Here is an 11,396-nt window from a genome sequence, read left to right as displayed (position 1 = left end):
TGTGAGCAGGTGGGCTCACTCAGCTCCATTAAAGCGCATGCACCGTTTCCTGCTTTCTCCCTATCCTTTAGGAGGTGATTAATGCCAGATTGAATGCCCTTGTGTGTGTGTGTGTGTGTGTGTGTGTGAGAGAGTGGATGAAAGTGTTAGCACTATCTCTCAGTAGCCATACTTGCAGCACACTAGGCAGTTGTAGCATATTTTGGTGAGACTTGAGCCTTTAACGGTGTGGTCACCCTGACCACAGATATGAACCTCAGGTCCCAGTTTTTGTTTGCAGAGCCAGGTGTTTAGTTTGGAGCGGGTGCCGCCGTGCCCTGTGGCTCCTGGATTCTTGCTCCATAAACCTACATGTCCCAAATGCAAGGGCAGAGGGAGGCTACATTAACTTCACTCTTCCTCTGCATCTGTCCACCTGGGCTCTGATGTCTTTTACAGAAAGCAGCCATGGATGGGTGGATGGACGGATGGAGTAAATAAATAACTCGACACTGGCACAGCTCCATTGATTCCAGAGGAACCTTTAGCAGCAGCAGCAGCCCATAATTCATTTAGAGCAAATGCGTAAAGTGCCGTCGCCTTGAGAGCACATTGTCCTCTGTGTGAGAGATTGAAACGGGGTAGGGTAAAAGAAAAAAAAAAAAAAGACCCAGCAGGCTGTGCTTCTTTTAAGAGACTGGGGGAGACTATAAAACCACTTTCATGCCCGCTGCTGTGAAGGCTCTGCTGGATCTGAGCACAGACGCAAGGAGGTAGGCAGGGCACATAGTGGAGAGGGGAGGACGACACACGCTCACATTATTCAAGGTCCATTTTCAAAAGTCGGGATCTCTTGTCACAGAGACAAACCAGAAGCGTGACTTCCCGGGGGCAACATTTTCCTGTAGTTCACTCTGCAGTTAGACGTCGTTTTTTTGTGTGTGTGTTTGTGTGTGTGTGTTCTCCTCTCCACTCCACGGCGAATAGGATGCGCGTCTTCTCCGGCGGACCCGGTGCAGTTTGACACATTTCCACCCCCTCCTCCCGAGCTGGGTCCGCTCGCCGGTCTGTTTCTCTACCCGGGGGGAAGTTTGGCTCATGAAAAACTGTCCTGGCCGCACTTTTGATGCCGCGGAAATGGGATCGCACCAGCGAGGAAGAGTGTCCGCGCCTTGCAGCAGGAAAAGTTTGCTCTGGACTGTGCTGATACTCTGGCTGACCACGTTTGTTGACGGGACCTGGAAGACGGGACTTTACAAAACATATTCAGCCGCAGGGACGCAGCTGAGCAGAGACCACGCCGCAGCCTCTCACACCTCAGTCTACCAAAAGAGGTAATGTCGCCACATTGCATGTTTGTCCACGTTTATTAAGCTGTGTCTATGTGCGTATGTCCCTGTCAGGGTGAGAGCTACTCCCATCTCCATCCATCTACCCGTTCCCATTGTCTTCCTGACAGCTGGTTTCCTTTTTCCTGTGCTGGCAGCCCGTTCAGCTCAACTGAATCCCATCTTCCTTGTTCACCCATGCGCACCCACCTTCTGCCATGTGAGGAGTCCCTCTCCTGAGAGAGCAACCTCCACTGTCTCAGAGGTGTGCAGGCTGCTCTCCATGCCTGCAGCTGGAGACGCAGATTCTGCATCATCATCACCATTCTCTTCCCCCTCAGTCATTCTCGAAATCCTCTTTTAATTTGAACCTGCTGCTCTGATGATGCATGAGGTGAAGACGCGGCTTTGAATAAAAGTTACAGCCAGCAAGCGAGCGGCTGATCTGCAGGGGATTGACAGCTTTAGAAGAGGCCACTGACTGAAAGGAGGCGATGAGATGGTTTCGTAAAAATGATTGATCCTCTGTGTAACAGCAGTGGCGTTTCTGTGGGGGAGTCATAGACTAAACACGCAGATGAGAGGGTCAACCGGCTCGTCTCTCCTTCTCGAGCGCGGCCAATGTTTAGGCCATCGCTTAATGATGAGAGGAGGACGTTTCCCGTCTTACAAATATTTACCCTGCCGGGCTGTGAACAAGTGGGATGGAAGTGGCCGCCGGCTGAATCCCCTTCCCCTCTGATGAGCTCTTCTGGGTGTGTTCAGGTGGCCCTCCGCGCTCCCCGCTCCCCTGGACTGAGGCCTGCGGACATGTTTACTAAACACAAGCAGCTGGGGGACTCCGCTGCATCTGGGCTTGTTTTGGGAGGAGTGAGTGAGTTTGCAGCCAGCAAGTTTGCTGCTGTTTGTTAAGTGGCTGTGGCGGAAAAAAAAAAGAAAAAGAAGAAGGATGGAAAGAGGGAAGGCCGCTCTCTTCAGAGGCAGAAAAGGTCAGCGGGTTTGAGTTGAGAGGAGCTTCGGTCCACCTGCTGTCCGGCCTGATCTGCGAAAGCGGCGGTTTATGGTGTGTCCCGTGGGCCATCTTTAGCAGCTTGACATTCAGCGACAAAAACAACTTGTCACTAGGTTTCAGGTGCTTGAAAGGAAATAATTTTAGCAGACGGCGAGAGGAGCCTGTCAGGAAAACCTCAGCGAAGAATGTCTCCCCATTCCTGCCCTGTCTTCACACAGTGATTACCAAAATCAAAGGGGTTCAGCCCCTCTGTGTGGCCTCTCTGCAGAGGAGCTGATAAAGTGTTCGTTCGCGCCGTGGGGTTACAGAGGCAGAGGCTTCCATATTTCTTGACTTGCCCGCTTCTTGGTCCTCTCTCTGAGCACTTGACAGGCAACCTGAGCCCTCATACCTCACGCATCTTAACCATATCCTTGTTTTCTTTAAGCGTGATGACTGACATTCCAGCGGGGCTGAGCCCTGAGTGGCTTTAGATTCGACCATTTAAATGGCGCATGTGCCAAAGGGAAATTTGAGGTTATGAGACTATCCACTAGAGTAGAGCTGCAAATATAATTTTATTTATATAATCAACGTAATTTGATTGTAACTGCTCAACTCTCTGCAGTCCAGTTAGATCAGAATCACAAAAATGTGATGGTTCAATGTCAGCGAAATCAAGTCAGCTTTATTTGCCATGTATATACACGTATAAGGGAATTGTTCCTTGTATTTAAGCCTTCCTGAGCAGTGAGCGGCTCGGTGGTTTCAGATGCACATAAAGTGGATCGAACCCATGACCTCAATGCCCTCAATGTCCTCAAAGCCCCGTAGCTGCCTCTCTAACGTCTAGCCCTTTCCTTTCTGTTGTAGCTGAACCAGGAATTGGATTCGGGTCAACTTAGACAAAACCTTAAGTTGTTTAGTTCTGTGTTTTTTTTATTCAACCTTTGAAGCCATCACCTTGGGCCCTTTTCTGTCATTCTTCAGTCATTCTATGGACAAAAAAAAAAATCATCAAACAGAAAATAAATAAATGATAATGAAAACAATCACTGGCTGGAGCTCGATGCCGCCGTCATCATTGCACTTTCATGGTGTGCAGTTGTGCTATGCGATGCTGAAGATGTGAATTCCAATGTCAAACACTGGTGCGCAGGCCCATTACGCACACACACTGAAAGCTCACAGGTGTCCGGGCCTGAAAGCTCAAAAAAGGCAAAGACAAATGAGAGTTTTCCTAGTTTCTTCCAGACCGCCGCTAAGAGTCACTTAGCCCTGACCTTTAAGGTCTCACCGTGGTGCTTTGATGATCTTCACCCTCCTGTGCGCATAGAAAACACACACCGTCTTTGAACCTGCAATATGATACAAATAAGCCCACGGGTCCTGATATCCTCTTCTATAGCTCTGCGGTCCTTTCTGATGTAGCTCGAAGCCGAAGACGATTACGTCTCCAGGAACGTTTCCTTCTCTTTGTTAATTTCTCCTTGAATCGCGCCTTCTCTCTTTGTCATTTGTGTTGGATCACATTTATCTTTTCTGTCCCACGGGACCAACATTGCTTCATAACTGTCTTTTCTTTCACTTCCCTGTTCCCACTGGACGCTTCGTTGTGTGACCTTTATGATAAAACGACCCTTGTCTCCTCTCCTCTCCTCTCCTCTCCTCTCCTCTCCTCTCCTCTCCTCTCCTCTCCTCTCCTCTCCTCTCCTCTCTCTGGCCATTTGCCACATCTGTCTTTTGTCTTTTCTTCTCTCCAAGAATTTTCCCACAGACAGAAATCTAGAGAAATTCCTTTAGATTTCAATCCTCGCTTGATCTCAAACATGGTTCGGCCCTCCTCCTACCCCTCCTCCTCCTCCCACATATGAGCATGAATGGATGGAAAGTTAGTTTTTTTTTTTGTGTTCCACCAGAGTCTCATCAACCTTTTGCCCTCGCCAACCCTCTCGTCAGTTGACACAGCTTAACTTCCAGCTTCGTCCTCCTCACGCGGTCTGCTGCTCCAACTACACCGACTCTGTTGTGCGCTCATCAAAGATGCGTCAGAAACGAGGGGGCACACAGCAACTGGAACACAGCATTTTTTCACTAATTTCATTAGCTTTCTGTTAACATTGGCTTTTTTTTTTTTTGTTTTATTCCCATGTTTTCTGTGGCGTTGAGTAACAGATGGACCAACGCTGTGATTTTTTTTTTCTTTTCTTTTCTCTGTCCCCTCAGATTTGTGGATTTCTTTCTTGACGGTTTGGCTGTGACTGCGTGTGGCTGTGAGAGATGGCTGGTGATTTATTTAGCTCGGGCCCGGCATTCAGAGTGTGCCATGTGTGCTCGGAGACCTGATACTCACCGAGGGCCCGCGTGGCGTGTTTGCCAGTGAAACAGCATGGTGCTAGTGGGTTTCACACTTCATAAGAAGAAGAGAGTGTTGACTACAAAACATTTGAAAGTGACAGACTTGGTGTGTGCCGAGCACCTGTGTCCCGAGCAAAGAACAGAGACACGAGCGTTTGTCAGTGGAAGAGGGGATGATATTACCTCTTTAGTCGTGAAAGATACGCCTCGAATCTGAATCAAGAAGGATCATTTTTATCCTGTTATTTATTGTCATACCATGTGAGAATCCTAAACTCTGTGATACCAACTGCTTGTGTTACTTCGTAGGATGAAGGTGCTGCGGCCGGCATTTCCTCTTCAGTAATTGCATATGTGTAATGCAAAGAGAGCGGGGGGGGGGGGGCTGTAAAAACCCACCCCCACTTCCCTCCTCTTTACCCCCTGGTGACAATCTCAGCCGTTCCCAGGTGAAACCCTCCTCTCAGCCTGGGAAACTCAGATGTTTATCTGTTGGGTCTGGAGGATAAGTGGTGGGGAGGAGCTGAGGTTAGTGTCCCGCTCCCAGCTCTACCTGACCGCAGCTCTTTCAGTGTCTGAAAATTTCCACCAATTATTAAAGCAGGGTAATCATTTAGATCCATACAAAAAGATGCACGAATGGTGTGGCTGTATTTCGGTAGCAGGTCAATTATGTTTAAGTCACACTTGACCATTAATGATTTATTTATACACACTGCTTCCTTTCCTTTTTAAGTCTCCCTGGCATACGTTGTTCAATAGTTCAAACTTTTTTCATGAGTGCCATGAGTCTGTAGGCCAGATGATGAAATGGAAAATAAATCCTTTGCGGCAGTACACAAGCGTTTATCGGAGGTGCCCCCGCTGACTGGCTCAGGTCTGTGTGTGCGGCCACCGCAACATGTGGGGATTGTTAATGGGACCTGGTGCAGGGGAGGCTGCTTCGTGTCCTCTGCCTTTAGCGGTTTACTTTAAACTGTCTCTGATGCACACAAACATATGGTCTCCCATATTGACAAACAGACTTCGGTGGGGAAAGCCTCCCTCTCTCACACACACCTTGGCAGCAGAACAGACAAAGTGCAGTTTTGTGCTGCAAGCCCCTCGGCCTCCTTTGTGGTTTCTGCAGCCGCCTCTCTTTACATCTACTCGATGCGTAAACACAGGCTTTAGTAAACGTTTCCTTGTTTCTCTTACAGACATATGAGGATAATGGGAGTATTTGTAGTTCTTAATAAAAGATAAACGTTGCCCGTCAAGCTAAACTGCTCTCTAAAAACTTGCCTCGTGGCCCCCGCGCTATCAAGACCAGATATCTGCTCCTGTTTAAGGATGATGGAGAATCGAACTGAACCAATCAGATCCCTGTCTCTTCTAATGAATCACATTTCACCGTGACTTTATGCTCTTGGAGGCCTAAGAAGTAACTGCTGCTAGTGATCATATCCTCACTGTCTGAGCGTAACCTCTGACCCTAACACGGTCCTTACTGATCCCGGTGAGGTATCACAAAGCGACTCAGGAAGAACAGTGAACTCATGACCCTGCTTCGGGAAAACCTTCATCCTCGCGCGGGACCTCGTCTTCCTCTTTATTCCACCCCGAGGGACTTGTCCCGCTCTGAGCCAAATGCAAGCGGATGTGTATTGATGGAGGAGAGTCCTCCGCGCAAATAGGAGCCCACAATGCACTCCTGAAAATCCCGTGGCTGATTAAAACCGTGTAAACACCATAAGGAAGTTTCAAAACAAAGGGGTGGGGGAAAGGAGGGAAGCGTCAAGACCCCCGGGAAGGCCACAGCGCACTGAAAGTGACTGCACGGCTAATTAAGTTTTGCGAGCGTGCTGTAATGTGACTGAACTTGGTCGAAGGTGTTTTTGGAGAAAATATTTGCCGTTCTTCCTCGTTTGCTCCGGGAATGTGATCGGTCCATCTGTATCCATAGATAACGGACTGAGGCAACCCTGTTGGTGCTTTTTTTTTTTTTCTGCATTCTGCATTCCTGACTGTCACTGACCCTGTTTGTCCCCTCAGGAACTGGTGTCCTCATACAGTCACTAAGACCGTGACCTGCCAGGTGCAGAATGGGACAATCCTTCAGCGGGTCTACCAGACGTGCCGCTGGCCGCAGGGATGTGCAGGAGGCAGGTGAGCTGACGGAGGAGCTTTAGAGAACACTTTAAAACACATTACACACAAAGTAATGATTAGATTACTGATTAGACTCACTAGATTTTAACTATCAGCGGAAAACTGTTCATTTGACTTAGTCTGACAAAACAATCTCCTTAGCTTCATTATTTGTCATATTACTTAGACCGTACTTAGAATAAGAAAGCTGGATTTTCTTTTAACTCCAGCCTCCCATTTGGAATTTCAAGTCAGAGAGTTTCTGAATGTGGCAAAGAACACTATCGCTGCTGGCGATCGTGGCGAATTTTGAGCTTCTGTGTCAGATCTGCAGCTACACATCACAGACTGCAAAAACTGTGATTCGTCCGAAATGCATTTCCTAATCCATTTCCTCCAAGCGCAGACATTTCAAAGCCTCCGACAAACAATGCACTTAGATATTTTCCCTCTTTGCCGCACTGCGGTGACTCAACAAAAATGTACTGATGATCGACACTTTTTAGCTCCAACACGAGCTGCTCATTCGGTGCGGCTGACCAGCCTTTTAGCAGTGTTACGAAGCCTCCGGCTTTGTGTAGATCCAATGCAGAAGCTTCTCCTTTCATTCAGAAAGAACGGAAAATCTAACTCTATATTTGCCAAGTTTAGAATCGATGAAGATACAATGCAGCTGTGCCACATGTTCTGTTCTGAGTGAAAAACACCTGACACGTTTATTTCATTACAATGACGAGTCCCTGGGTAAATTTGCAAAACTGGGAAACGAGTGAAATAAAACATCTGGACTTGTACACAGCCACACTTAGTTTAAAGTTACACCTGTTAAAACTAACAAAGCTCCCAGATCACATGTCGGAGATAAAGAGAGGAGGCGTCGCCCTCCCAGCGCATACGCAACTGACAGCTGCTGTTATCTGTGTGTGTGTGTGCATCATTTTGTGAGGTTTTCTGCGTCTTTTTTTCAGCTACAAGACGGTGGTCAGACCTTCCTATAAAATGGTGTACCGCACCGTGACGTCTTTGGAGTGGAAATGCTGCCCGGGATTCAGCGGCGCTGCCTGTGAAGAAGGTAAGTCAAGACAGAAAGAGGGACTCACAGACACATGAACACATTGGTTATACAACCAGCTGACAGAAATGAATAACAGTTAAGGATCTCTGAGGGGGCCTAGTGTCGCAATCTTTGACTGGGAAATTATATTGAAAAAGCTTGGATAAAGTTTGATTTCTGTAATTGCCTGTGACGGTTCTCAGTCATGCAGGTCCCAGTGTGTCCAAAATCGTTGAAAGAAGGGCAGCTGTAATTGTCCTCATTCTTTCCTCCGCTGGGACACCTCTTTTTCACCTGCCCCCGACCTTTTTATTATCTGTCTCTGCGTTGAAGTTGACGCGGTCAACGCTGTCCCGCGTCCCTCTGTTTTGCGTTGTGTTCTCATGGCCCGCATATGTGCTTTTGAGTAAACTTCTGTGAGCAATACTTTTAAAACAGGAGTGATTTCCATTAAGCTTACATAAGGCTTCTTCTGTCTTCTAAATGAAGTTAAGAAACAAGATCCCGCGGCCTCTTCTGGGTGAGTCAGATATGTCCACTTTATTAATCAGTTTTAATGTCTTCATTCCAGCAGTCATTGTACAACGTAAGGGTTTATTCTTTTCGGCGGTTTTGGGTTTTATGGTCCAGCTGGAACCAAGACTTCATCCTCCTGAAGTGCCATTCTAGCACTGCTGTTTTCATTTTTCAACTACTGTAGCTGCCCACCACACTCACACACACGCACACACGCACGCACACACGCACGCACACACACACACACACACACACACACACACACACACACACACACACACACACACACACACACACTCCCAGTGTGTAATGACTTCCCCTGGCTTTCGTCCCTGGGTCTCTGCAGTCTGGATACAAGGGTGGGGTGTGTGTTTATGCCAGGACCCAGGGCTTGAATGGGTGTAACATAAATTGTCGGGCTACGTAACACAAAGGACAATAAATGTTTACAGTGCTTAAAGTGGTCACTTTTTTGTGGTACTCAAAACAAGCAGTTTTTTTTTTTTTTTTTTTTTCTGTTTTATGCTCCCGCTTCCAGGTGAACTAAGAGCAACTCACAGTGGAGTTGTGGAGACATTTCTCCACCTTTCCTGTTTGCTTCCTCTCGCATCAAAACCCCTTCAGTGTCATGCTCGCTTTAGAGCCTGCCCACTCTTCCAGTCAAAAGACGCATTCACGCAGCCAGATAGCGCAGACTTTGCTCAACAAAAGGGGAGGTGCACGCTGCGAAAACAAGGAGGAAATTATCCAATTAAGTTGTTGCCGGAGGAGATTCCCCTCCGGTTGTCATGGCAGTAGGGGGCTGTCGAGCCAGCGGGGATGCTGGGATTAGCCACTTATCTGAGCGTCGTTCCGGGCGGCTCAGATCACAGGCGGCGTTGAGTGGAAGTGACAGGTCCCATTCACGGGGCCTTTACTCTCCGGCACCATGGATGCCATCCAGGGCCACCGGCGCTTTGTTCCCCTCCCGCGGTTTGAGCCGAACCCCTTGCCAGCACAGAACCTGATACCCGGGTTGCTGTGTGCCTCGTTCGCCGCTTTAAGGAGAAATAAAAGCTTGCCACACGGGGCAAAGCTGGAGACCGGATTGCACTTAAATCTGTCACCGCGGCGTTGCCAAGTTAAGTCAAAGCTGCACTCGTGGTTTAGTGGGTGCAAGTTCCAAATCCAAGCTCGTAATACCTGTGTGTGACTCCCATCTGCGAATCTCTCCGCATCTCTTTGTGGATTTCCAGATGGCTGTAAGCACTGATTTGACTTTGAGTTAGACTGAATTAAAAAGATTCAGTTAGTACAAAGCACCTACACCTACCTATGTTATACAAAAGACAACTATTATTATTATTCCCCACTTCTCAAAACCCAGGATGTGTACTTTTTTAAAGAGTTTCTGCAGAGTTTGTTATATACCATTGCTTTTCTTCATGCTTCTCTCTGACTGTGGAAAATGCGGACGACTCACTCTTTCACCCACCTACCATCTCCTCACCAGGCTACCGCGAAAAGCCCCTGGTCGTGTCTGACTCCTCTCTGCATTACAGCAGATCTCAACAATGTCCGAAACCAGCAGGACTCCAGGGCTGGGGCTGCCTAAAGGGAAGAAAGAAAGCGTGCTATAAGCTGCGAGCAGTGTCACTGATACGGCTTGTAATGGAGAGGAGGGAGTTGTTTTCTCTCGCGCCTCTCCATTCTCACCCCTCTGCCTGCCAGCCGATTGGTCGACACGCGGGTTCCGTCCGTGGCCGAGATAACATATCTCTGTTTGAGTGCTGTATTTTGCGTTTCCAAAACCAAAGCAGCGGTTTGTTACCAGAGCAGATCACGGCATGTTGTCATCGAGTCAAACGCAGACTGATGGAGTTTTTTTTTTTTTTAGTCCTATCACATTCAGATTGAAGGCTCCAAAAAGCAAAACATTACATCATGGCCATGCTGATACACAAATGTACTCCAAGCTGAGTAAGATAACACTGCATGAGACAGGCACCTTTCACATTTGCTTTTCTTTTTCTTACGTCTTCACCCCAACCTCAAGACTTGGCTGGAATTCCGGATCCGTGGTGTAATTACTGGGTCCTAATTGTTTTCTATGAGGTTTGGGAGATATTGTCTTACTTCTGGACCTGGAACACAATGGTCTTTATCTCTGATTGAGCTTGAGAAAAAAAAAAAGGCTAAGTATTAACAGATGGAGGCACTTTCATAGTCTGCCAGAAACAGGGATTTAATGTATGCCTGGTTGGCTTTGGCATTCAAATAAGTAAATGCTTGTTCTCAGTTGGGATATCCCAACTTATGCTTCATCAAATGCAAATATCTTAATTCTAACTTATTTGGAGGCCGTTTTGTGATATGAGAATATCAAAATTTTTCCTTTAGAAGCAGCATTGCGAGGACTGACTGCATATTCCATAGTAATAGATGTCTGTAAAATTGATGGGTGTTTTGAACTTTTGTCATCCATCTTCTAATTTAGATCCGTGAAGTGTGAAGATGACACTGAAAGACAGCAATGGATGCGCTGGCCCCGATTTGATTTATAGAGGAAAGCACTTAAAAGAAATATGGCTGCGGCTTATCGCGGGAGGAGGCTGCCGTGCAGGAAAACACATGGGGGAATGTAGACTTGAATTAACACGGCTGTCAAAGCTCCGCCCGCGGGGGTCCCCGTCAAGCCGTATCTCGCAGCCAAGCGGAGGCTGCGGTTTTTTGGGTTGCAATTACGGTATGGCTGGAAGGCACAAGCACGCTGTCTGTAATAAGCCTCCGAAACGTAATCTTTGTTTTCACAGCTCAGCGTGGCTTATCGCGGGCCTACACGCTAAACCCAATGCTTTAAACATCAGTCGGCCGCAGCGTGCCATTAGGGAAAGGGAGAGTGGGAGTGCGTGGACGGCGGTATATGCGTCTGTCTGACTGCCAGAGTCGACGTGTGGGTGGGAGAGCGAGGCGTTGAGGATTTGTACAGTGAGGGAGGCGGGAGGGGGGGCAGCTGTTCCCTGTGATTAGCTGCTTTAGCGGCAGCAGGTCGTAGTATTTG

General features: G+C 47.8%; 1 protein-coding gene across 3 annotated transcripts in view; it reads left to right on the top strand.

The window, feature by feature from the left end:
- The first annotated feature begins 158 nt into the window (after positions 1 to 158).
- emid1 (EMI domain containing 1) overlaps positions 159 to 11,396 on the top strand; it is a 50,908-nt gene continuing 39,670 nt past the window's right edge. For 2 of the 3 annotated variants that reach the window (XM_047591925.1, XM_047591924.1), the window contains exons 1-3: positions 159 to 1,313; positions 6,691 to 6,804; positions 7,755 to 7,858. In XM_047591925.1, the coding sequence (XP_047447881.1) occupies positions 1,078 to 1,313; positions 6,691 to 6,804; positions 7,755 to 7,858 (454 nt within the window). In that variant the 5' untranslated portion in view covers positions 159 to 1,077. The remainder of the gene's footprint in view (positions 1,314 to 6,690; positions 6,805 to 7,754; positions 7,859 to 11,396) is intronic. The other variant, XM_047591926.1, reaches the window with a different exon arrangement.

This window comes from Mugil cephalus, chromosome 8 (assembly GCF_022458985.1).
Source record: "Mugil cephalus isolate CIBA_MC_2020 chromosome 8, CIBA_Mcephalus_1.1, whole genome shotgun sequence".
NCBI lineage: Eukaryota > Metazoa > Chordata > Actinopteri > Mugiliformes > Mugilidae > Mugil > Mugil cephalus.
Note: the sequence above shows the minus strand (reverse complement) of the source record. Positions and strands in the feature narration are given on the sequence as shown.